The sequence below is a fragment of the Trachurus trachurus genome (assembly GCF_905171665.1).
Source record: "Trachurus trachurus genome assembly, chromosome: 9".
Taxonomy (NCBI): Eukaryota; Metazoa; Chordata; class Actinopteri; order Carangiformes; family Carangidae; genus Trachurus; species Trachurus trachurus.
Window position 1 is genome coordinate 26,700,898 of NC_139895.1, and position 27,044 is coordinate 26,727,941.

At 42.0% G+C, this 27,044-nt stretch overlaps 1 protein-coding gene across 5 annotated transcripts; it reads right to left on the minus strand.

Moving 5' to 3' along the window:
* Positions 1 to 583: 583 nt before the first annotated feature.
* aak1a (AP2 associated kinase 1a) lies at positions 584 to 22,819 on the minus strand. 5 transcript variants are annotated; one of them, XM_083978276.1, is made up of 19 exons: positions 22,002 to 22,819; positions 18,281 to 18,399; positions 17,555 to 17,663; positions 16,960 to 17,102; positions 16,682 to 16,803; positions 16,519 to 16,600; positions 16,251 to 16,383; positions 16,035 to 16,138; positions 15,253 to 15,332; positions 15,006 to 15,169; positions 14,284 to 14,468; positions 12,816 to 13,052; positions 12,114 to 12,301; positions 11,629 to 11,822; positions 11,477 to 11,542; positions 9,129 to 9,230; positions 8,411 to 8,578; positions 7,948 to 8,037; positions 584 to 3,256 (listed from the first exon to the last, which is right to left on the minus strand). In XM_083978276.1, exons 1-19 carry the CDS (start codon positions 22,159 to 22,161, stop codon positions 2,364 to 2,366), a joined length of 3,339 nt encoding a protein of 1,112 aa, XP_083834402.1. In that variant the 5' UTR covers positions 22,162 to 22,819; the 3' UTR covers positions 584 to 2,363. The 5 variants fall into 5 exon arrangements, with proteins under 5 accessions (XP_083834402.1, XP_083834405.1, XP_083834404.1 ...); XM_083978279.1 differs by lacking the exon at positions 12,816 to 13,052; XM_083978278.1 differs by lacking the exon at positions 9,129 to 9,230.
* Positions 22,820 to 27,044: the final 4,225 nt, after the last annotated feature.

Below are 27,044 nucleotides of genomic sequence, written 5' to 3' on the forward strand. Positions count from 1 at the left end.
TTTGGATGTTTTATAAGCGTCTGCCCTCTTTCTCCTTATCCCAGTGCTGTTGTCACCTTCTCTCCACCCAATATGTTTCTGTTCTGCACTCGATAACTTCATTGTGTCTACATTTCCTCCCCTGTCAATCCTCTCATTCCCCAGAATGCCACATAAATATGATATTGCTGTCTTACCTTCTTATTGCTGCATGTAGTCTACTGTTGTGATTTAATTACAACAAACCCAGTTGACTACTGGATTTGAGACTATACAGAGCAGCTATGGCACCACTGATGACTGGACCCTTGTTCAGGGCCATCACAGTATATAACTCCACTGTAGATACACTCAACTAATTTGATGTTCTTCTGCACATCTCCCCTCTACAACTAGGGAGGATTACAATACCAGACCCCGGCTTTCCTGCTTCTGGATCCTTTGACTGTAGTGTTCAATGTAGTGCAACTGTCTCTGAAGTGTATTAAGGTGTTGTACTGGAGTAATGAATAGTTTAATTTACAATGTTTCAGTCATGATGAATAACTGCAAAATTTGATTTACATTCATTTAATATTTTGTTTATGACATACAACATGGTTTTCAAAGGCAGGCTGTGCAGCATAACAAGTGTTTCGAGTGCTTTTTGTCCTTTTGCATCCAACAGTATCGTCAGCTGTTGAATCCTCCAGAGATGTCCTATGCAACACAAAATAAACTTTACAGCTGTGTCACAATCAAACCCCATTTCTTAGAGAACCCTGACTCTGTGTCAGTGACTATGTGCAACCTTCATGTACACACGTTGGTTGAGAAAAAGTGAGCATTTATAAAAAAGATTGTACACTTCAAAAAGAAAAGAATACAGGATTTTACATAGCAACAGAGGAATACATGATTTAAACTTTGGGTTGAAACAGGCTGGATCCCCTTTCTTAAAAAAGTGCCTTGGTGGGAACCAAAAAGTGTTCCATGATTTGACAAAGCACAAAGACAAAAAAAAAAAAAAAAAAAAAAATCCCCAAATGGTGATGGAAATAAATTCAAAAGGAATGTCATCATTCAGTCACCATTCAAGATTTCACTTACAATCTACTATTATTACAATCCCTGACTGGAACTGCGAAGCATAAGTGCTGTAGATAGTTGTGTGACTGCAGGAAAGCATTGTTTTCACTTCAGTTGTATCTAAGTGTGAGTCACAGTTATCACACATTTGAAGGTTATAGAGACGTCTATGATAGAGATGCATTTAATTTAAAAGCTGAATGAAAATCTTGGTGCATATGCATGCTGCAGAGCAGACAGCAAAAGGAAGTTGTACATGATTGTACACAAGTATTTGGTGCTGAATGCAAGTGCAATAAAAATGATGTGAATGCAGCAGTTTTTTTTAGGAGGGCACAAAAGGCAAAAGTGATTTATGCATGTTTGTAATGGGAGGGAAGTACTGTAAGAGTGTAAGGCTTCAGCAAGATCATCTCATGAAGTAAGGAGAACCTAATTAAAGTGAAGCTGATACATTTATATAACATAAGAACTACTATTAGGAATTTTCTATGCCTAACATTTATATAAGGTTCGTACATTACATGGAGCAAACATTGATATTCCATTTTCATTGGACAGGACAGTGACCACAAAATTAATACACATGACAAAAAATACACACATTTTGGACTGAGTGAGGAAAAAAACATTTCTTATCATCTTTGAAATATCTATGCATCATTATCCAGCATCTGACTTTGAGGGCACAGTTGTAAGACCATTTACAAATTTCATGTTTGATGCAACTGCAAATGAGTTCTTCTGAATTATCTTGTCCCAAAACTCACCACCGTTTTCAGAAGCTGCGGATATTTTACCCGCTCTATTGTGTCTTTTCCTCTTTCATGCTTCTGTGAAGTTATGAACTAATACAATGGAGGGATGAGGCGATATCAGATCATAGTCTCAAATATACAGGAAATAAAACTGCCAAAGCCTCAGACAAACTCCCCGACCGTTATGGTATGTTACCGCTGACAGAAAAAGTAACTGAGGTAGGCAAGAAAACAATCAATTGCTTGACCACCATATTGTCTATGTGTAGATGTACGTACCAAAAGGATTAAGGATAATTCAAAAAAGGTCGATGAGTGTGGCTGGAAAAATAAAAAGTGACAAGGAGTCTGAGAAGGATGTCAGTTTTCTTGCTCTGATGGAGCATTCAAGTGTTAAGATGACCTTGCACTATCAGATCTAATCGGAGCCAGCTGAGAATGGGATCCATGCAGGCCTGCAGTCCAGCTGCAGCGCTGGTGACAGCATGCAGTATGCCTGTTGTAATTTGCATAATTCAGCAGCGCTGATGCCCACCGCCCTGACCTCTGCGTGTGCGTTCAGGGCTTTTCTTGTGGAGTCTTGAGGTGAAACGGCGCAGAGACGAAGGGATCTACAGAGCTCACCTCTGACGTCCATGAGTGGAGAGGTCCGACAGGGACTGATGCCACAGCGGCTTGCCTGCTCACGTTGGACACTACTCTGTGAGCTGCTACTTGCTGCTGGGGCACAGGTCCCTCAAAGTGTCGGGAGTATTTGGCCAGGGCTTGAGGGCGGAACGGTTGAGGCGGAACTTGTCCCAACGCACCTTGATCGGGGGTCACAGCTTGAACTCCAGCTCCATGAGGGTACGAGGTCTTGGGCTGAGCTCCCGCAGCCTCCTTTCTTCTTCCGAAGGGAGCCTGAGAGAATACATCAAACTGCTGCGGAGGTGCAGGGGTGGCACGAGGAAACGGCGCATTCGCAAACACGTCGGCCACGTCCTCTTGCACGATCCGGAAGGGGGCTTTGGCGAAGACATCTGCGGCAACTTCTGTCCCCTTCGCCGGCTCGGGTACATGCTGGGAATGGTTCTGGGCAAAGGTGCTTGGAGTGGGTTGCTGGAAGGTAGTCGACGGTTGTGTTGGGACTGTGCTGGAGTGCTGAGATGAGTGGAGAGCTAACTGAGGTCCTTGTTCCTCTTCATCCTCAGACTCCATCAGTAGAGGTCTGGAGCCGCTGCAGTCATGGGCTGCTACGTGACTCTCAATGGCTCCCTCGTCCTGCTGCTCCTCCTTATGGACTTCTTTCTCCTCCTCCTCTTCCTCCTCCTCCTCCTCCTCCTCCTCCTCCTCTTCTTCTTCTTCGTCGCTGGAGTGCACACAGCCCTCATTTATTTGGGTATCTCCTTCTGGAGGTTCAGCTTCTTGCCCTTCCCCGAGCACAGAGTAGCCATTGCTCTCCCCTTGCAGATCTGCGTGAGAAAGCAAAGATAAGAGAAAGAGGTATCAAAAGGTGAATAAAGATGTTAAGATGGTACAAACATTTCAAAGTTATAACAACTTTTCACACCTGAGGTACAACTGCCTGTTTACCCAACAGGCCATCACATCTCATCCACACACAAGAACATACTGTGAGACCAATGGATCGTCTCCAGAATCTGTGAACCACTGATCAGTGACAACTACCCGAGAGTGAGGAACCAGCACGAGACTCCGACGATACAGACACATTCTAGTATGAACAAGTCACAACACAAACAAGACTACCAGCTCTACGATTACAACATCAAATAACCTTGTTTCCACAAATTGGTTTCAGCACAGCTGTTCAGTATCCTCAACATTCAGAAACAGTGCCTGGTGTTAGGGTGGTAGTTTGCTTTAGATGGGATTGATGGTGGGTGGGTGGGTGGGGGCTCAGAGGGGGTCAGTAGGTCTGTGGAAACAAGGACTAAAGAGCCTTCATAGCAAAGGGAGAGGTGGTTAGGGACAGACAGGTTTGCACAGATGAGCAGAGACATATCAGTCTTACCTCAGCAGCGTTGACAGCAGCTGTTACGTGCAGCTCTTGAGAAGATGTTAGTTGCAGCCATTAAAGGAAAACATCAGTTTTCATTTACAGTTTCGGGTCATTTCCCCTCATCGCTCGTTTGTTTTTAAATCGTCCACAGCACCATTGCCAATATTAATTAGTTAATCAAACTGAGAAATCACCTAGAAATCCTCTCACTGGTCAGAACTAAACCACCAAGCACAGCAACTATTAGTGAGACTTTCCCACGTGATCATGTGAAATAACAGCTACAGCTCTTTACAATATAACTCAGTCTGTCTCGAAGTGGTACAACCTAACAAGCAGGAACACTATTGAAGCAAAGTTTCTGGGATTTAATCACAACAGAACAATGATGTATATAAAAAAAATACTACGAGTCTCCCGACATCCCTGAAATATAGAACTATGATATGAGGGGTGATGAGAAAACCTAGAAAAAACTGACTGCTCCCTTTCTAAGATGCAAAGCACACACTGCATCATTATTTAATATTCAGCAGGAAAGTGTTAGAAGACACTATAAAGTGTCTGCAATCTAATTTGGTTTCCAGAGAGAAAAAACATCCGTTCAGTGGCAATAGTCTGTTGGCTCCTTTGATCTTATAAGTGAAAATCAAATAATGTGACCCAAAAAGATTTAATTTATTTTCACATTAACGCTTTTTATTCAGTGTCTCTCTCTTTTTGGACCTTAATTCATAAAAATAGAAGTACACACTCCACAATGATCCCACTCTGCCATACAGATGTCTGCTGCCAATTCAAGTCAAACATTTTGATATAAACAAAGTCATTATGCCTGTCACCATTTCAACCCAACCAGCACAGTAATTACATCAGTTTCACACAGCAACACAAGTAAAACTCTACGGCCAAGGCAAGAACTCTACAGGATACAGCACTGTAGTGTGTGTAAAGACCATGAAGCATCATTGTAGGATTGCATAGATTATCCACACAAATGCAAATGACTTAAATGAGTAAGAGAGATGGAGGGAAATAATAAAAGTACAGTTGTGTCTGCCTATGGTAGCTCAACTGTGGCTATCCTTCACAATGTCCCACAGGCCAGAGATCATGCATATATATACTAGATGGCATATTAGAGGAAATATACCACTGTCTGTTAGCATAATACGTAGGTGTGTGGTGTATATAAGGTGATATGGACCTTTAGAAGAATATTGAACCTATGCAATGGACTGTCCTTGGCTTGAGACAATCTAGAATAAAAGTTAACACTTGCTGGGATTTGAGATTGGCCATGTTGTTATTGTGATCACACAAAGTGTTTAACCAAACCAAACAAGTTTGTCTTTGTCTCACCTGAAAGAGGTGAAAGGCGCTACAGAGATATCAGGAAGGAAACTCCGTCATCAGCTCTGTTCTATTGTGTGTTGGAACTTGGATGAAGTATATCCCAGTTTTGTATGATGTGAGGACGTTGTGAGTTTAAAAAAAAAACAAAAAAACTACCCAGTCAGGTAAGTCATAAGCACTTTGTTTCATGTATCAGTGAAAACGACTAAACCAAAAGCACTGGCTGAATGCTTGACTGTGAATGGAGAGATAAGACAGAGGGACTTTGGAGACAGGGTCAATATCTGTGCACTCTTAAATACAGCTTCATACACACATTTTTAATCTATACTGTATATCCTTATAAATTCTACATATTTTATAATGGTACATAGTTCATACATTCATTCTAAAGCACTATCAATAATAATCACATTTTTTCATACCATGATAGATGAAATGCTTTTAAATATTACACACTAAAAAAAAAATCTACTTTTACCAGTTTTGACATGAGCAAAAATGACAAAAAAACAAACAAACTGAAAAGTGATTTTATGTACATACAATGGATCTTTCTGAATATCTCCCCTTGCTAAAATGAATGTCACAGAGTAACCTCACAGACTGGTCCAACAAGACAGAGAGGACATCAATGGGAGAGGGAGAGTTCCATGTAAAGCTCACATCTTAGCCCAAAAACACAAAACAAAACAACTCACTGGAATCTACACTTTACCTCCCTCCCTGTATCGCTGCTTCGCTGCTCAACATCTGCTCGTCTCTACTGATCCTGAGAGCACACCAACACATGGCAAATATAGCATAATAATAAAATCTTTCCATTAGCTTTGGCATGGAATCATTTCATTCCCTTTTATTTCTGCTGCACATATTTTAACCATGGGTCAAATATATGATGGCGAAGTCATGACTCAGCACATAAAAAGAAGTAATTATAAAATGCACACACACCGTTGGTGTTCGTCCTATGTTATATATACATCTGACGGTGAAAGCATCCTGCTGTGGCAACAGAGCCAAATTAATCAGCAATCTTAACACTGACTTTCAGGATTTCAAGACATCATCAGGAATGACAGATTCATAGGTGTTAATTGGGAGAAATAATACCCTGTTCAACACCTAGAGAAGTGACAATATACAGTTATGCTGGCGCCTATGAAGCTCAATACATGTACTAAGTTAGCAGTTCAAAACCTGGTTACTGTGTATAGTATATGAGAAAAGTAGCACTGAATCAAACCGATTTCCTAACATGGTGCAGACTGTATATGTGCACTGCGATCATATCCACACAAGATGTTGGAAAGATGCAGCCTAATTCTCATCACCAACAGTAAACCACAGCAGTTGCAGAAATCTGGAAAGACTGCTAAAAGCTGACAATGTTCTTCCCAAACTGTTTCAGTCAGTACAAACAGCTCTCAGTGGTTCACCCAGGGTGCTTCTTTGTTTGGTCAAGAGTTTAGTTCAAAGCTTTTACAGGAAAGTGCATTGATTTCTCCAGAATGTCTACAGCATGTTCACTCCTCACTCTGCACTCAGACCCCTGACACAAATGAGCATGCCCGAAGGTGGCTTCTTCAAATAAAGCTTCAGCCCTGAACAAGCACACAAAGTGAGCGCGATGCAGCTGTGATCAAGCGTTTTAACATATGCATACGATGACAGTTGATCACCATGGCAGTGCACTCAAATGAGGGATATTAATGCGAGTATGAGGAAAGCATGAGGAAAACCATGGTGTAGGTGGGACAGAAGCAGACGATATGCTCAGGCATTAATGAGAAGATTTTTTTAAATTATATATATACACCGTATATATACATATACAGTATATATATATGTATATATATATCAGCGTGGCAATGTCAACAGCCAGCAGAGATATATGAAACCAGCTAATCAGGCAACTAGAGATGGAGTTGAGGCCACTGAGGCACATAAAGAGAGAGGTTCCACTGAACCAATCTATGCTGGCTCCTCTGTTTCACTTCATAAGGTGCTACATTAGGTGCCTCTGCCTCCCCATCTCTATCCCCCCACCTCCCTCTCCCCTTTGTTAGGATTGCACACTGCCCCTTCGACCTCTCCCACCCCCTCTAGAGGTCGATGAGCTGATCCACCAGCAGAAGGGAGCGGGCCAAGTTGGGGATGCTGGACTCTGAACTGCCACTGTTGCTGCGCGAGTGACCACCTGAAACGTGCCAGAAACAGAGAGAGAGAGGGGGAGGGAGAGAGAGATAGAGATGGACATGGAAGAGTCGAGGGAGATTGTGAAAGACAAGCAAAAGAATGAGTAATGTTAACAGAGGTTGTTATGAAGAAATTAAAAAACGAGGAGTTGAGGAGGATGAAGGGGAAATGATGGCAGAGCAGGGAGATGCATAAACAGGGGCAGAAAGAGAAAGAGAAACAGGCAGAGAGTGAGCTGGGATTATTTTATACAGCTGCATCATTACAGGGGGAGAGTAAGGGAATGCAATTCTAACATTTCAGGATTAACTACAAGGAGCCACACACCTGCAAGGCGGAGCAGCACTGGGAGTATAATATTAGACACAAAGGAGCGAAATGTGACTAATGTGAGTGCTTGATGGGATAAGAAGCCTTAATGTGGCAAGCACACCCATACAAGGCTTCTCGCATCAGCAGCCACAGGACTGAGCTACTACAACTGAACTGGACTAGGGGCTAAGTCATTCATCTTTGTGGCTCGGTCTGGGGTCCGGTGGGGGGGGGGGGTTGTGAGTGCTCATCTCGGGATTCTGTTAACCTTACCTTGATTTGAGTTTTTGGAGATGAGCACAGGAATAGGGTCAAACTCGTCGTCATTGCCCTTCTCCCCACACGACATGAGGAAAGCAGAGTCTGCGGTGGAGGAAGAGGAAGTGGAGGAATGATGGAGGGGGGAAAGAAGTTAACTCAGCCAAAGAAAAGAGCCAAAAGAAAGGAGGATGCAAGTAGATTAAAAATAGATGGAGCCAGGGCAGTCACAGTATTTAAAAGCCATGCGTTGTAGGTGGATTTTGGCTCTTCTACAAATGAGTCAAGGGTCTGCTGAAGCTGGCACTTAATGTGTCTAACTCAATGTCTTTATCACATGTGTAAGTTTTTATTTGTCTGTTTGAACAGGCCCTCCCTTTATGGAAATGCTCTGTGGTCTGCGATGGTTTCGTGGGCCAAGACCCCTGGCAGACATGAGTCTATAACTGAGGGGTGCTGCAAGGGGGGGAGTTCTTACCAGAGGCAGACTGACCGGGCGGCAGCTCCTCCAGACAGGATCCAGAGCCGGAGCCAGGAGGAGCAGAGGAGTAGGAGGAGGGCAGAGCAGAAACAGACTGATTTCCATGAGGAGAAGTACGAGATAACAGATCGCAACCCAGCAGAGAGTCCTCCCCAGTGAGAGAGTCTGCGACAGCATGACAGGATGAAGCAAAGCCAGAGGGACAAGGGGTCACAGTAAAAATAAGATTATTAGCTGAAGGAGCGGAGGCTAATGCATTTTGTTAGTAAGACAGTTTGTTGTTATAGCGCTGAAAGCATTTAATGATCAGCATCAAAGAAAGTTGTGGTGCAAGTCCTGTAGAAAATATGTCATATATACTGTATAAGTCCAAAACCTGCATGTTATTTATCTAATATTGATCATTACAAAAGAATAAGAAATCTGGTCAATGTTCTCACTGAGACAGAGAGCCTCACATCACTAAAGCAACTGCCACAGTCACTGAACTTGGCAGCTATTGTTGTATTTTCTTACAAAAAAAGTAGTTTATGTTTTCCACAGCAAAATATAAAACGACTGCAGTTGTAAAGAATTCTCAATATGAACATTGGGTCAAGATGACATCAACGACTAACAAGGGGAACAGGACCACAACCGGAGATAATTTTTCTTTGGTGGAAATGCTTCAAAGAAGGGCTCTAAGATTTCCTAGGATGTGGTCCAAGCTGCTAACCTGGCATGCTGGTGGGGATGAGCTCAGGCTGGGCTGAGTGTCGCTGGGCCTGGGGGGCTTCCAAACCAGGAATAAGTGAATCCACGCACACCTGTGCCATTGCTACATGGACAAATCAAGTGGAAAGAAAACAGCAAGATAGAGAAAGTATTAGTAATGTAAAGGGAAAATAGATTGTCCTACTCGGGGTAAAGGTGGTGGGGGGGCTTTTTGACTTAATTTGACCATGTGACTGAAAGAGAAGAAGAAGAGGATGCATGCAGAGCAGACGCCAAATTTTAGAGCAAGGCAGGGGACAAGAACAGAGCTGGTACCATTGGTGGAGCGCTCTGCAGAGTTACTGAAGGGGTCAGCCAGGGTTAAGAGGTCGGGGAGCAGCAGAGAAGTTTCAGGGGACTTCAGTCCCTCAATCAGCTTCTCTGTGAGCAGGCCAGAGAGAGAAGACGGACAGAGGTAATGGACAGATGGCAAGAGATAGAGAAAGTCACCAAGGGAGGATTTAGCATCCAAATGAAAAACTAGAAATATGAAACGACAGCAATGTGGGAAAATATCATATTGAGAAGGGTAGCTTGACATGACGACCAAAATGCCAACATTTTTAGACAATTTCACATTCCCATGACTCAAAAATCTCCGTGCTTGCAGGTTGATAAAACTGTACTTTCATGATGAAATTACTAAACGCTGTGTTAGTTTACTTAGCACTGCACACCACACCCGTACACTTCAAGATGAGTTAGTGGAGTGAAATCCCCTGATTCAACAGCCGAAGCAATGCTGGAGGAACAAAGGTTTCCCCCCCCCCCCCACGCTCTTAAATGACCAACTTCAACAGCAAACATTTAATTGCATAAACAAGCCACAGCAATTACCGAGCATAGACTGTCCAGCTGCACTAGACTCTGACCACATGCCAACCCTCTCAACTCATTTTTGCACCAGTGCAGACGAATGAGCAGAGGCCAACTCTGTAGACTTTTCCTTGTGTGAGATAATATTTGTCACAGGCAAAGACTGAGGCTGTAAATTAGTCCATTAATTATTAATTTGATTAAAGATGAAATACAATCCATGCATGGAACAAAAATGACTGACTTTTCATGGCAACTCTTACTTACTCTTACAAAGGGTCAGAATGGGGTGGGGGGACAAGGAATGTGTTGGCTCAGAACATGGCACAGCAGATGTGACCTTTTGCCCCCTTCACTATAGGAAAGAGGCCAACACTGATGAAAGCTTTTTACAAATCCTAAATGTCACCAAGCTAATTCTCCCATTGAAGTCAATAGGGAACATATGATATACAAAAAATGCTTTGAAATCAGCATGCTAGAGTCTTTAAATAAACTCATATTCAAATATTCTCTCTCTAAATGCTGCTCTATGGGACTGTCTGCTTCTGTGTTTACTTGTGTACATCCTATTTGAATGAGTGATACACAGAGAATCAAAGAGACAGCTTAGGCTGGGTTGAGAAGATTAACCACACCCTGATTACACAACAGCCTCAACATTTTTATCCAGTCAGTTTAGGCCTAAAACAACTGCACAAACAGAGGTTACACAGCTAAGAAACATGCACTTCCAAAAAGGAGCTTGTAAAGGCTCAGCTGAGGAGAACATAAAATACTGGTTCCTCATTTTAACAAGACAGCGTGCTGAACTTTCTCCTGTTCTTAGCGGCACTGGTAAGCAGGCTCCTCCAGCAGTAAGGCAATCCAATTAACAAAGGAGAATTTGTCCTTCACGTTACCAGGCAACAGCAAAAGCACAGATCTGCAAATGAGATTCGATCTAGCTGTAGCTACGGCCGCTATTCATGGAAGCTGACAAGGAGCCACTGTGAGGCTGCTTGCTATGTCAACAAGATAGGACCGTGTACAAATCCCAGCCACAAAACTAGCACACATGAACTCCCTCTCTGGGAAGTGTGATGTCCAGGAAACTACCTCAGTAAATAAAAACACTAAGCTCTAGGAATATATTTGTTCAAGAGCCCAAGGCCTGAGAGAATCAAAGGCACAACTCGCACTCTGTCATGTTGTGACAAGAAAATTACCTGTGGTGTCAGAGAGCGAAAGGCTATTAAAAGGGTCCGGGACTGTCAATAACGCTGAACCTGCATTCGTGATGGCTGCAGATCTTTCAGCTTAACATTGCACAGTGAGTAAAGTTGGGAAGAGAACAAATGAAGGAATGTGAGAGTATGAACATCAGAAGAAGAGAGCAGATTGGACTAGGGTAAAAAAAGATGATTGATGCACCAATCAAAAAGAAAACTCCTGGACTATATGGTATGTAAAACAATGGGAAAGCATTCAGAGAGGAATTCAACAAATCCTTACCTGGAAAAGCACTGAGCCCTGGAATGAGGTTTTCACTGGAGCCTGTGATCTTCTCCCCTGGTGCAGCTGTACAAAGACACACAAAATAAAATAACAATTATCTTTAGATTATACATTTTCCAGTGCACAGTCTACAAACAAGTCAAACTTACCATCAGCTAACTTTGCAAAGTCTTTGTTGAGCAGCTCCTCTGCCGTTAGCTTGGAGAAATTATCATCCCCAAAGGGGTTCCAGCTGGACTGAGCGCTGGGCGCAGTGAAGGCGGTCTGCGCGTCGCCATCACCTGCATGATACACACTTTGCTGGGATGAACACGGGGAGCCAGAAGGAGTAGTGCTGGCTGATCTAAAACGCACAGAGGTGTAAACATGAACAGGGGTGAGAGTGCAAAGTGAAATTCGATCATGGGTGTTCAGCTTGTTGGCTCTGGCCTACTGATGCGAAAAAAAGAGTTATTTAAAGGCTGAATTAAGTGATTCTTCTCGAGCTGGATTCTCTAAGATGTAAAAGGGTCGATTATACTCCTTTGGGGTTCTGTCATATGAATGGACTGTCTATTGGCCTTCTGAGCTCTCACTCAGTGCCATGAAAGGACAGTTCATCCTCAGATCACTGAAGGGAGTTAATTCTACTCACTTGGACTTGTTGAGGCTGGCCTCAGCTGCGGCCGCCTGAAGGAGCTGGGTGGACTTGCTGACTGGAACCCCGAACACGGCGCTGTGAGTGACATCGCTCAGGATGCGTCTGTGGCCACTCTTAGGGGCCATCTTTGGTGATGAGGGTGGTGTCAGGGAGCCGACTTTGTGAATCCCCCGACCAGCAGTCTGCAATGAGAGGATTAAGGTTCAGAATCGGAAGAAAAGTGATCTTAATGGAGAGAAAATCTGTTTAGTGCATAAAAAGAAAAAGGCCCCAAGAACAAGCAAAATCACTTGGATAAGAAAATGTGAAAAAGGCAATACATCATAAATACCTAAAAAAAAAAAAATCTGGTATCGGGAAGAAAGTATTCCCATTACAAAGATTGGACAGAAACAGATACGCCTTGTGATCAACGTTACCTGAAAATACATAGGAGTATGACAAAAGCAGTTTAGAGAAGAAGAGTGAATCATTTGGTTAAAACTTGATGTATGCAGTGTCTTTTTAAAAATGCAGTGGCATTTTGAAATCAGTGTAAGAAAGCAGCTGTGGCAACACAACATCAACACATGTATATTCTGAGACTATTCCGGCTAGGAAAAGTAGAAAGCTGGGTGTGATTCGTTAGAGACAGACTAATAATCAGCCCCAACCCAAAGAGCAGCGGACGGCAGCAGGCGAGGATGTTACCACGACCTCAGGGTCAGCTGCAGGACCAATGACTGCAGACTCAGGAATAGATGTGAGATGGGGAGCTGATGTTTCATGGACTACATGCTGCTGCTGCTGCTGCTGCTGCTGCTGCTGCTGATATTGTAGTTGCAGAGTAACAACTGGTCGAACAGGTTTAGCTTTGGACTGCAGCAGGGTAGATGCCTGAGACGCTGTTTGTTGTTGCTGTTGTTGATGATGGGGACTCTTTACCAGCTGATGCTATACAGGGATACCACAGAGCCAATCATGAGAACGGCTCCATTTCAAACTTCGGTCCAGATACATTTTTTATCATGTTTTATTGCTCTTTGACAGATATAACAGACTTCAATAGACACTATTCAGTGTTAAGTTTTCATCAGCCAGCAAACAATGGAAATGTACTGAAAAAACAGGAAAGAGAGACAGACAAATACAAAGAGTGGGAGAAATGGATGGAGGGTGAGATGAGATAACGTGACATTTGATGGGAGCTGCACACAAACACACAATAAACTGGTTTTCAAGATCCAAAACACTACATCTGTGTGTTCGGCTAGCAGAATATACCAATATCACAATTCATAAACCAGGAACATTCATGGTTAATGTAAGACTTTTATGGAAAACATTAAACAAAAAAGCTACACAGATAGCCTTGTCAAACAAATTCATAGAACGTGTTTGAATGGTTTTGGATTATGACTCATTGCCAGCTCAATACATCAGTGCACTGTCACTGTGTGTGTTATTGCATGGACAACAATAGTGAATTGAAGCAAGAGTAGCTGAACAAAGTAATGATCCAAATCGTGTCTGTACTGCTAATTAAAGTAAATACATTCAACACCTGCAATCACGATGTCCCTGTGCACCACACGTGCCTTTCTTTAAAGTATATTTTTTGGGGGGCTTTTGCCTTTAATCGATAGTGTAGTAGTAGGGAGAGCCAGGAAATGGGGAGGCAGAGAGAGGGGGAATGACATGGGGTCGGGTTTCGATACTAGGCCGGCTGCAGCGAGGACTATATAGCCTCTGCACATGGGGCGCCTGCTCTACCAAGCGAGCTAAACGACGCCCCACCACACATGCCTTCCTGTTTATAAATAGTCAGTTACACCGACATCAAAATACAGGGCATTTCAGCTACAATAACTTTACTAAAAAGTGGATGGACATATTTAATTACAATATAATATATTATTAAATATTTTGCTAAAAATCATACCTCAAACCAAGTTGTCACTTTGTCGTGAGTTATATGTGCTATGAATGTATGAACATGTATTCCACAAGTTAGAACCACACATTGTTCCTAGAAGCATTTGCCTCAAAACTCTGATAGAGATTTTATTATGAAAATTAGCCTGTCTGAAAATGTCTCATCATGTGTACATAGCACATCCTGAGTGAGAGTTAAACACACAACACAGCTAAACAGTCATTCTGTTTGTCTGGGATGGTTGCTTACCTGCTGGTTACTCTGTGGACTTAAGAAGGCTGGCTGATGTTTCATGAGGAGCTGGTGATGCTGTGGCGTAGCCTGTGGCTGCATGCTGGCTGTCTGAGCTGCCTGCGGTGCAGCCTGTGCAGTGGTGGCCTGTTGAGAAGGTTGGGCAGCAGCTGTGGCTGGAGGAGGACCACTGATACCAACCCCTGGAAAAGAGACAATAGTTTTGAATTCTAAACCACATTTGTGATGACCCAAGGAATCTGCAAAAAAACAATCTTGTTTTCAAACTATTAACATATTGTAAAAGCAGGTGTATGTGCACGCAAGTATCTATATAATTTTTTATTTTTATTTCAATACATTAACATTAATAGAGTTATATACATATTTATAGACACAGCAAGTGCACGAGTTAGGACTGCCCAGCAATGGAGTATGCTGCTGTAATTAAAGTGACATCAGGCCACCACCTACAGTATTCTGTCTGTGTGTGTTGTCCACAGAGGGATGGTCCTGTCAAACTGTCAGGAGGCTCATAAAGAGATAATTAAAATGCTTTGAGGGAAAGGACTAATTGAACCACTGGGAAAACTATTCTTGAGCAGCTCGTTAAATCCAATACAGCATGTTCTTTTGCATATATCAATGTATTATTACCAGGATAACTATTATCAAAACTGCACACATCCACCACCAATGGTCTTCAGACTGACATAGAGATGTTACAGAGCTTCATGTACCTATGGCCTGGGATGCTCCAGCTGCCACATTGGGTCTCTTCCGTGGGGTGAGAGCTGGCTGGATGGGAAGGATGCCTGATATCGGCTGGGGCTGAGCCTGGCCAGCCTTGGGGCGTTGTCGTGGTGCAATTGAGGTTTCCATGGTAGGAATAGGGTCTGTAAGCCTGATGGAAGGAGAGGAGATGGGTAAGGGTAAAGGTGGAGTAGTAAGGAATGATAACCCTCAAATGCTTTTCTTGCTGCTTACCTGGCTTTGGTTTGACTCTTTTTGGCCACTGCTTCACTGGCTCTGATGGGCTCGGGGAGTTTTGCAGGAATGGGCGAATTCTACAACAGTACGACAATTTCCAATTCATCAAAGACAATCACACAAAACATGTAACATTTTTATATCAGTGAGAAGAAAATATCCATTGCTACACTCTAGCATGATTTTTGCAGCTGAATGTGAAGTGATTCTCCACGTTGGCGGAATCAGATTTTCAAGCGGCGAGCTACTTTGTAGATGCATTAGAAACGGCCATGAAGAATAGAAGGCAGCCTGCTGGCAACAGCTTGAAAGCATAGCTTCTCTTAAGCCCTAGGTGGGCTTATGTCCTTGGCACGTGTCTTAAGTCAATCACTACCAGTCATATATAGAACGATTTTACTGTTACAATGTCTTATTTGTATGGGGCGTGGGAACGGCAATTTATTCGTTTTCATTCATTTATGATCAGCATTAAAGACTGGGTCTATATTGACATTAGATTGAATTGCTGTGAACAAGATTGTCAGCGCAGCAACATTGTAGGAAACGCCCGGAGGACGTCGCAGGGTTGTTTATTCGTTCTTTGAGGGGGGGCTCACTCTCTCACACTTTGTAAACCCCTGCCCTAGATAACACTATTTCTTTGGAAAGCAAGGGGACAACTGACACCATCATACAGATACATAACATAACAAGGCCTAAATTATTCAACATTGATTAACCCTATAAGTACGTTCTCATCTCAAATTCCCACCCTTCCTATGGCCATGCTCACTTACATGTACATTTTGGACTGGACACTCTCGTCGAGTCAGTTTAAAGGCAAAGTAGGATACTTGGTAGATGTCCGGTCTCTTATCTGGGTCAGGTTCCAGCATGTATCCTAAGAGGTTACATTTATTTTGAGTAAGAAACATGAAAATACATAGACAAAGTTGAGTTGCAAATTTTGGTAGGAAAGTGGGTATAATTTGATGAATACTAGGGTTACTTACTAATGAGACAGTGCATGTCGTGGGAGTAGCGGGAGTTGTCTGGGATTGTGAAGCTGCCATCACAGATAGCCACTTGGCTCTCCCCAAAAGGAAGTGTGAAGTAACACAGCTTATAAAGTAGACAGCCCATGGCCTATGCAGACAAGAAAACCAACATATTCCATGTAAATTCTAACCAATATCCAGCATGTCAGTGCTTGCTAATGGACGTTATTATCATAGTGAATTTATCATAATGTGGTACAGTAATGAACACAGTCCCTCTCACCCAGATGTCTGCCTTTGTTGTGATGACCTTTCCACCATAGAGGTTGACCATCTCTGGAGCACGGTATGACAGAGTAGTATACCTGTGTTAAGAGAGGACCAGTGAGCCTCTGGATTTACGTTAGAGAAAGGATATAAAATAAAAAAAATTAACCAAAACATACTTTTTGATTTCCTCCTCTATGACTGCTACCCCCTCTGTTTGAGGGTTTTGGAAGTGGTTGGTGGCACTTCCAAAGTCACAGAGCACGTAGTGCCCCCGGTCGTGTAGAAGAATATTTTCCACCTATATAAAGAAGACAAGATGAGACCTATCAGAACTGAAAGGTAATGTGTACAGCAATACAACAATTGATGTCTTACTGTATCTTACAAATCATTTGTGTGGCTGTCAGTTATGTACAGTAGCTTCATGCAGTAGCAGGGAATTCATTTAACTTGCCTTGAGATCTCGATGGATAATTGGAGTCTTGCACTGGTGAAGACGAGCAAGAGCCTCACATGTGTCACAAAAGATCTGTAACACCTCAGCTTCAGTAAAGCCTGTTTGTAACCGCTGGTTCATTAGGTTAACCACCTGTCCACCTACGCAAAACAAATAGGTCAACGTCAACAAGGGCACAAGCAAAAGTGGTGAACAACCACCTAAATACTACCCAATCCTGATCACTAACAGCTATGCCACTTCCTGTTTGGAGGCTGTTGCAGTGGTTAAAATTATTTGCCAACTTTGTCAACAACATTCAGCGTAAAAACAAAACCTTACATTTATTCATCTGCTTTGAAAGAGGCCAGCCAAAATCTGCACATAAGTTAGTCTCTATGTTAAATTTACTCTCTAAATGCTTAAGAACTATACAGGAATGTTAACATTTCAGCTTTCTATTAATAACACCACTCAGTTATGTATCGACTGACAAAGAAGTTCTATCGACCACACCAACTGTCCATTAAACATTTGCTTTTTAACAGTATGCTACGAGAAGCAGAGGGTGATAATGGTGCTTTGAATTCAAGAGACAGGAAGGCACATTTACCTCGACAGAAGTCCATTAAGATTAGGACTTCCCAGACATCACCAGCTCCAACTGCAGTTATGCTAGAGTCCAGGAAACCAACTATGTTTTTGTTGCCCACTAGGTCCCTCTGTGTAAACAAACACAGAAAAAGCAACAATGACAAAACAGTCAACAAACAACTGAGAGATAGTTTTCACAGTCCTAAAACATTTGGTTTGCTTAATCACAAAATACGTGTTTTTAACTATTCAGTCTATTTTTATCCAAAGGCCTGGAAGTAATGATGATAACAATCCAGTAACAGTCGTGCCACCCAGGGTGTGGTTGCTGGAACTGGTTAGTTTAATTTACAATAAAGACTCTAGTTGGGAAATAGACAAGCAATGGTGATTAGATGGCAAAGTGCCAATACAACATTTTCAGTGTAATTCCTTGTGTTACACGGGCATTAACTACAATCCAACCCTTGAGCTCCTGTCTGCTGCCATCACTATTCCTGGGTCAAAGAGCATTATTCAGATAAGTCTCACAGTACATGAGAGTTCAAAGTTTAAAGTTTTAGTTCAGACCACAAAGTTCAGAAAATCAAAGGTCAAACCTGCATTTCTGTGTTTTCCTTTCCTTATGCCTTTAAGCCCACACATATTAACACATCACACTCATAAGACACCCATTCCTATTAGTCTTAAAGAGAAGTGTGTTTTTGCTGCACTCAGCAGTCAGTTACTGGACTATCTTACTCACCATAATCTGTATCTCAAGTTTGCAGATCTGCAGATCATGTTCATTGTTGACATACATCCTTTTTAGTGCGCAACGCAGGCCTTGGTGAGTCCGCACCAAAAAAACTATGGCAAAGCCTCCTGCAAATGAGTAAAGAGACACAGAAAGAGAGAATGAACCCATACATTTCCAAAACCTAGACTACACAACTAGGCAATAATAATAATTCTGTGACCCACATTTTATATACACACACATATAACATTTAAGATGTACAGTGATATTAAGAATACGTTTTCTTCATAAGATCTCTTTACAATGAAAAGACTACTGAACAAATATTGCAGGTCAATTAGGGTGTTTCCTACAGCAACATGAGATACCATAGTTTAACTTTTTAAATGATATCCCTTAGTTGTGCTGTGGTCATTCACTTCTTAAAGGCAGCTGTGGCTTACTTAAGCTTTAATGTTATTGGCTGCTGCTTAAGAATACTATATTCATATGTATGCATTTCATGTTACCAGCCAGCCATGAGGTAAGGAAAGAAATGCATATATGCAGAGCAAGGCTGACAGGAAATCTGGTAAGAGAAGCTTGAAACATCACCATGTGAGTCAGCAGCTGTGCCAGGGGAAGGATGGAAAAAGTCGACAAAACTGACACAGGAAGTGAGAGAATTCATCATCCCACCTCTGTTCAAAATGATGCTGACACGTAAGAAAAACCATAAGATACTTGTGTCTATTTAGCAACTGAAACTGCCAACATCCACATACCGTAGATAAATGACAACAATGCATCTGTCAAACAGATATGCATGGATGTTTCTATTATTAGTGCAAAAATATGCATTGGGAAATATTGGTATGACAAATTGGTGAAAGGTGATGTATTACACTGTGTCTTCATTGACTTCTAGATATGAACCAGCCTCGGCTTAGATTTGGCTCTCTACATTTTATATCAACTGCATCTATCTGTCTAAGGTCTGATTCCTGTCATTACTGTAGCTCTTCTGTTCACGGTTTGTTTTTTTTCTTCACACAGCTTGTGTTAATGCCATGCACTGGGCTGACTCATCCAGCTGGCATCGCTAAGCCAAGGACAGCTCCATGTGATCGGTCTGGTTGACGTTTGATTATGGCTGCACTGGGCTACATCACTATGCTCTAAATGAACGAAGAACAAAGAGACAATGGGAGTCAGCAACATTAAATTGTTTTTGACAGGCTTTCCTTAATGGGCCAATAAATACAATACTCTCACTTTGACATCATGTGTGTGTTTCAGTGCTCCACCGCAACTGTGACAGGGTGGAGCTGGGTCACAGTGGATGATAACACACCACAGTTATGCTGATGTCATAAACTATAAATCCACAGTGAAGTTCAATGACTGGCAGGTTGGCTATGTAATTAGTGTTATTAAGGCACATGGAAGCAATGTCCTTGAGAAAATGACACCAACTCTCAATAAACACACAAGACCTGGGTTTTGTATGTGTGTGTGTGTGTGATCTGTCAGAGTTCAGACAGCTGAACCCCTGTTGTCTCACACAGTCTAACCGGAGATGCCTGAAAGAAACGCAAAGGATTAGCACTTGGTCTACAATCTTGGTGGACCAGTGCAACCAAACAACCGTAAGTCCAGCTACAAATAGCCGCTGCCGCTTGACGTAACTGTCAGGATTATACCACTCTAGCTTATGCATACATGCTCAGCCAAATGCACACAAAAATACACCTTTAGGGCCTGCTATGAAAAGCTCAGTGAATGGGTGCAGTGTCCACTCATAATCTGGCATCAGTGTAATGAAATTTAAGCCACCTTGGCTTCGGACTATACACAGCACATGTCCCTTCAACTACTATGCTGTTTACAAACATGCTCTGTGAGGTTACATGACACTGCAATGACAGCAAGAAATACTAGCACCACAGACCTACCGGAGACAAAGTTAGCATGGACAAATCATTTTTTTAAAGAGGTTTTCGCTTAGAAACCTCAATAATTTTATTTCACAAATGAGGGAATCGCTGAAGGTCAAGGGTATGCCGTCTGAGAAAGACTTGGGGACACGTTTTCTGTCACAATGCAACATGTTATGTGTCATATGTGGTGGTCTATACGGACAAAAGTAAACACATGACAGCTGACAGTACAGACCTTTGTCCAAGAAAGCCCTAAGACAATTGCTTGACAAGAAATGCCAGACATTGAACTTTAATCAAATCTCTAATATGAACTTCAAATAAAACATGATTACAAGCAGGCATCTCTAGGCTTCAAGCTATTAATGCCATTATAGTTCTGTTGTCTGTATATAATGAAAAGTGTGTTTATAACAGCTTAAGGGCCGGAGTTCAACAAAGGGAGGAGACAGAGGAAAAATACCATTTCAAAATGGAGCAGCAAGCTAACAGAAACTAACAGCCAAGGCTACAACCAAAACCATCTGAATAAATAGGTCTAGTGACACTGGAGAGTCAGATTGCAAGCAGTAAGTTCACTGCTGGAGCAAGAAAATACGATATCCAGACAAATATTTCACCTACCAGTGTTTTGAGAAAGAAACTTGGGGAAATTATTGTTTTCTTATTGTGCACAAAATCCTGTGTACGAGGCCAAACTATATCTAACTGAAATAGTGCCTCTCTCAAGTAAATAGCTGCATCAAGGCCAAAGTTTTTCGAGAGCTGACAATGAAGCTACAACACTACTTACTCACAGAAACACATGCCACTGATATATCGATGTCTAATCCATTCATAAAGCCGTGGTGTGGCCACAGATGGTGGCCATCAATAGTGCTGATGAATTAATCAGTCTCCTTTCATGTATTTTTTAGTAAGAGGCGCTCTTAGCTAACAGAGTATGGAAGTCTGTCATTGCAAAGACTAATGGCCAGAGGTAACCTGTTACCTCCATCACAAAGACTGATAAACTGTGTTCTGCTCTACTACCTATATCCTACTTTACAATAAAATATCCCTCATCCTTGAACTCAATGACTTGGATTTCCCTGCAGCTGATCAGTTTTCAAGATCAGCATGTCAAAGTCCAGGCCAGGTCCAGTATGATACAAAATTTGGTATGTAACCCGACCTTGTTGGGAGTTTATGTGTTTTATATGGCTGTACATTCTGGAAACAATTCCCACAATCTCACAAACAACAAAATGTTCACCCAAACTTCTTGTATCTATATTTGAGATTAGTCACTCCCTCTATCAGCACAGATGACTCAGCTTGTCATTGGTCCTTTACACAACACAGTAGAAAATCCAGTCATACCATGTTCCTCCCAGCCTTGAGGTAAAGACTAAAGTCATGCACAGAGTAGACATTCCGAGGAAATGACAAATCTTTTCTTTCCAACTCTTGTGTTTACCACACAGAAGCAACACAACTCAGGCCACAAAAGCAATGTGTGACTGAGTGACCTCGTCTTAGCAAGTGAATGAACGTCAGAAGAGCAGCTTGGGCTGGTCTATGATCACAACTGATAGTGTAAATGTTACAGTCTTGTGTCAACCGCAGCCTATCCCATCATCAACATGTAACACACAGGTAGACAGTGTTGCTGCTCCTGCAGGGCCACAGTCCAACAGAACAGGCCCACTCGTTTTATGTTACTGGACTCTGCATCCTCAGAAAAGAAATGTGGTGAAATTCACACTGTTTAACTAAGTGAAAGTGGTTGGTTAACTTAATGAACACAACATAGACACATAGTTCACCTTCTGCGACAATTTCCTCCACGGTCACTTGATAGCGTCCGATGGTGAAGACCCGTCCGATGAAGCTGCCTCCGCCGCCGGAACCAGCGCCTCCTCCGCCGGCTCCGGAGCCAGGCCCGGAGCTCACCAACTCCCGGCGAGAGTCGAAAAATTTCTTCATTTCCCCCCCTTAATGTTGTCCACGGCAAGGTCAAGTCCGACGACGCCCCAGTATCCTAACAAAGACTATGGCTGAACCGAGGTGTTGTTGTTGTTAACGCGTTAGCAGCTTTTCAATAATTGAATGAATGCAGCTAAACGCTAGCTTCAAGCTAAGCGCTAGCTAAGTAGCTGGATTTCCAAATATCCCAAACACCGCTGCCCGACGCCGCTGGGCTAACTCATGGTGTGAACAGCAGGCGGAGTCAGATACTCGAGAGGAATTACTAAAATCTTAGGTTTTTGCGGAAGTCGCTGCTTTCCTCTGTGGAGCCCCGGAGCAGCGCTGGCAGGCTAAACTAAGTTAGCCCGGCTGTGAGCCCGGAAAAAACCCAGCAGCAGCAGCAGCGGCGGTGGTGGTGGTGGTGGTTAGCTCACCTAGCCAGCTAGCCGAGCAGCTCGGTGCTGTGACAGCTGTCAGCTGACAGACGGGCAGCCAGGTAGGTGCTTAGTGTCCAATGCAGCTTATTACACATCTCCACTGCTATCACCCACCCCGTTTACTTCTTCTTCGCCGGCTGCTCTACTCGTCTGTGTCGTAGTGAAGATGACAGCCCAGCAGGCTGTGAAAACAAGGCTGGTCCACTAACTTAATGACAGAGCTAACGGAGCTACAAACAGAGTAGGTGCTGTTGGAAAGAGTCCTCCTCTCCAGCTCCTGTCTGCGGGCTCCATCCTGCTGCTGCTCTCCTCATGAGCTGATTGGTCAGACGAGACACCACTTCCCGTCAATCTTCCTTAAACCCAGGCTCAAGCTCCTCTGTGTGGAAACCAAACGGGTCCGCAGAGCAGCTTGTGTCCTGCACGGATCAAAGATGCAGGAGTGCCAAGCTGATTTTATTTCATTTACTAGATTTTGCTAAGATTTCTGCAATATGCAGGTGGTTCGAAGATCACCCCCATTTGAAGTAAATCTGCATTTTAATTATATGGAGGAACATGTGAAGTCTTAGTCTGGCTAATTTAAAGTGCAAGCACTTACAGTAGTTGGACCGGCTGTAATAGGCTATATATACAATCCTATTTTGTATTGTGTTGTGACATGATATTATTTCAGGGATCCATCTGAGATTAATTAAATGGATGGATGAATGGACAGAAGGGTGATGTGGCTTAGGGCATGTTTTTTAATTACTGAAAAATTGAACACTGATGTCAGAGGAATGTATGGCCCGTTGTTGTTTTTAGAATATATTCAATGATCATTAGCAGTAATATTCATGTTTGCAGTGCAGTAGCTTTTTTCGTTTTTTTTCTTTTAGGTTAAAAATAAGTGAAGTGAGTAAAAAATGCCAGATTGCAGTGCAAAACTAAACATGCCACCATAGACTGTGCATGCCACATGTATCAGGAATCATAATCACGGTATGCAAATGAAAAAAGACCCCCCCCCCCCCCCCCCCCCCACACACACACACACACACACACACACACACACACACACACACACATTTTGTTGTCTGTCCTGAGTTTTGTGACAATATTAGTTTCTGCCATTTAATCTCCGATACACCTTTTAAAGGTATCCGGTTTATTTTGTGTAATTTTATTCCCCTTTCTTTTTCTCTTTTTCCTTTCTTAGACAAAGGGGAGACAGAGCTGTAAAATAGATCCTTCTTTTTCTTGCCTATATTAAGTCAAGCTCCCTGATATCATTATTTTCAATCTTGCATCAGTCCGCCTGCTGGGAATGTTCAACTTTATTTGTAACCTCACTGGAATGTGCTGCATCTGTGCTTGTAGTCAAAAGTCACTCCAGTTTACACTATCACACAATAGGTATGTGAAAACCGCTCTCAGTGCATAATTTACATACACTTAGTGATCTAGTGTATAATTGTCTACTCATACTGTAGCATATTCTCCAGTCATTTGCATGCCTGCTCAACCGCTGACTCTGTTCTCGCTTATAGGCCTATTTAAAAAATGGAGCAAATAAAATCAGATTATCACATTCACAGATCTGATAGAGGCCCATATGTGGCCAGGCAAGAAGCCAGCAGAGGGTTCCACCCTCAGGGTTAAGCAACTTTGGGTTACAATTAAAAGTCAGTCCTTGGTTTAAATTAGTTTTTGCCCTGGATGTTAAACTGACCAAAAATAGATTTAATTTTTCATCTGAGACATTACACTATTTCTTTGTGAGTTTTAAAATGAAGAGGAGAACTTGACGACAGTGTGAGGATTTGTCCTGCAGGGGTCACTATTTCATCACTAAATACATGTGGCTGCCCAGATCTTTTTTTTTTTTTATTAATTTATTTTTTATTGTTGGCTCTTCACTTTTACAACAACTTTAAAAAGCTTAATTCAATGACAATACTGCCAACATTCATCCCTTACTTCAACAGGACAGTTGTTTGTGTGTGTGTGTGTGTGTGTGTGTGCGCGCGCGTGTGCGTGTGTTAGACTGTCCATATTACTCCCCATATTCCTTACTGCCAGTGCCACCTTTAGTGATGGAGAACAGATGATTAATCAAGTGTGTTTACATGTGTTTTACATTTTAACTGTAAGTGGTTTTACATACTTGCATTATACATCGAGGAATGGTTAAAGACACATGGCTGTTATCTCTTTTAGTCATTCTACTGTATGTGTGCATGGTTATTTGTTTACAGAGCACAGAACATTCATTCTAGTACAGCTAATGCCTTGGAATCAGAGTCGCCACACTTTCAAAACATGTGGTGACCATTTTTCTAAAATAATTGAGCCATTAAGCTATTTTAGCTGCAGAGTTGTTAGTGCTCTGGTGATAAATGACAAAGCTCTGATGCATTCTTTCCTCTGTGTTCATCTACAATATGCTAGACCTCTGCTTACCCAAAAACTAAAGGTAAACATACTGTACTTAACTCTCGTTTCTTGTGGTCCCTTGAGAACTAAAATACACTCAGGCCAACAATTTGGTGTCCGGATTTAGATAAGGTGAAAAGGCCGGGTCAGAAAAGCATTGTAAGCATTATAGCCTATGCATACCAGCAAGTTCTGGGATGGAGTCTAACAGTGCGTCTAGAGTAGTGTTTTTCAACCTTGGGGTCGGGACCCCACGTGGGGTCGCCTGGAATTCAAATGGGGTCGCCTGAAAAAAAAATTACTGATATTTTAAACTAATTATTATTATTTTTAAAATTTTGATTAAAAACACCACACATAATCTTAAACAACTGTATTCTGTACTTTCACTTTCTCAAATATAAATCGAGTTCAAATAAAATGCAGCATCTTGACAGCTGCGATAACGTGACTGTAAGTGATCGGGGGTCGCCTGAAATTTGTGATGTCAAAATGGGGTCACAAGTCAAAAAAGGTTGGGAACCACTGGTCTAGAGTGAACAGAGCATAACCCTAACACCATTAGAAAAGTTGAAATAGCTTTGAAAAAGATCTCATTACATACAGTACAATTTCACATTTCATTTCACATAATTAACTATGACACCTCCAACACATGAAAATTGCATTACAGTTATACTTCTTCTGCAAGGTTCAAAGAAAGCTGTTAGACATAATAATAATAATAATAATAATAACAACAACAACAACAACAACAACAACAACAACAACAACAACAACAACAACAACAACAACAACAACAACAACAACAACAACAACAACATAATAAGAGCATATGTCAAAACATAGTCATAACATTCTTTACAGGGTTAAACCAGGATTAAAACATTTCACCCCAAAGGCAAATAAAATCAGAAATTTGAAAATGTAATTAAAAAAAGAAAATAAAGACAATAACAATAATAATGTTTAAAAGACCAATACTTCCCAACTCAATTTCCATGCCTCATGCATGAAATAATGCTTTAAACGAAATACGACAAATAAACAAAAACTTAAAGGGATAGTTCACCCTAGAATGATATTTCGCTCATTATTTACTCACCCTCATGTTGACTAAGGGCTGGAAGAATTATCAGAGTCCACCGTCCCTTCTCTGAGTTACAGGGGGTCTCGGCGTAGCAGTGCATTTCAATGCAACGGTTGCAAAGGGACACCAGAGCTCTTCGTAAAAAAACACAAACAAAAAAACATCCAAATACCTCCATGATGCTCGTATGTAATGTCCGTCTTGTGCTGAAGCCCCAAATTGCGTAATTGTCCCGAAAAAAATTTAATAAGTCTATATTTTAAGCTTGTTTGTAGCGGAAGCTTCTCGAAGCTCCTCTTCCTGGTCCGTCCAAATCTCGCGTGATTCGCAGTAACCGCACTGACGCCGGCGCAAATCACGCGAGATTTGGAAGGAGAAGGGACGGTGGACTCTGAAAATTCTTCCAGCCCTTAGTCAACATGAGGGTGAGTAGATAATGAGCGAAATATCATTCTAGGGTGAACTATCCCTTTAATCTTCTGGGATTAATGGGACAAAAAGCTGGCAATATTTTTTCACTAGCTTTGCCTCACTTTTTGCTATGGTAATTTTTTAAATTACTGAAATGAAAACCAAGATTCATTGAGTGCTTTTATGTCAATTTCACCACAATGCTTGCCTAAAGCCGAGGTTAATTAAAACATTGATTTGTTCCCTAAACACAAACCTTTGTTGAAACAGTGTGAGCTCCTGAGCCCACTAAAGAAAATGAAACCATTTACCTTTAATGACAAGGCCTGACCTTTGCTTTCGTCAAGTCCAGATAGCCCTACTCGTTAAGATGGCCTTTTTCAGCTTGGAATGACCTTTCATATTTCCATTGTTTTTAGGGTAATGTCACACAGTATATTGTCCATTGTCTATTGTCTAACTGTCACTGGGTGTCAGTTAACTGTTCAGATGTATTAACTCCAGAATGGTGACTTCAGTGAATTCTGGGGCAATTCATACAAATA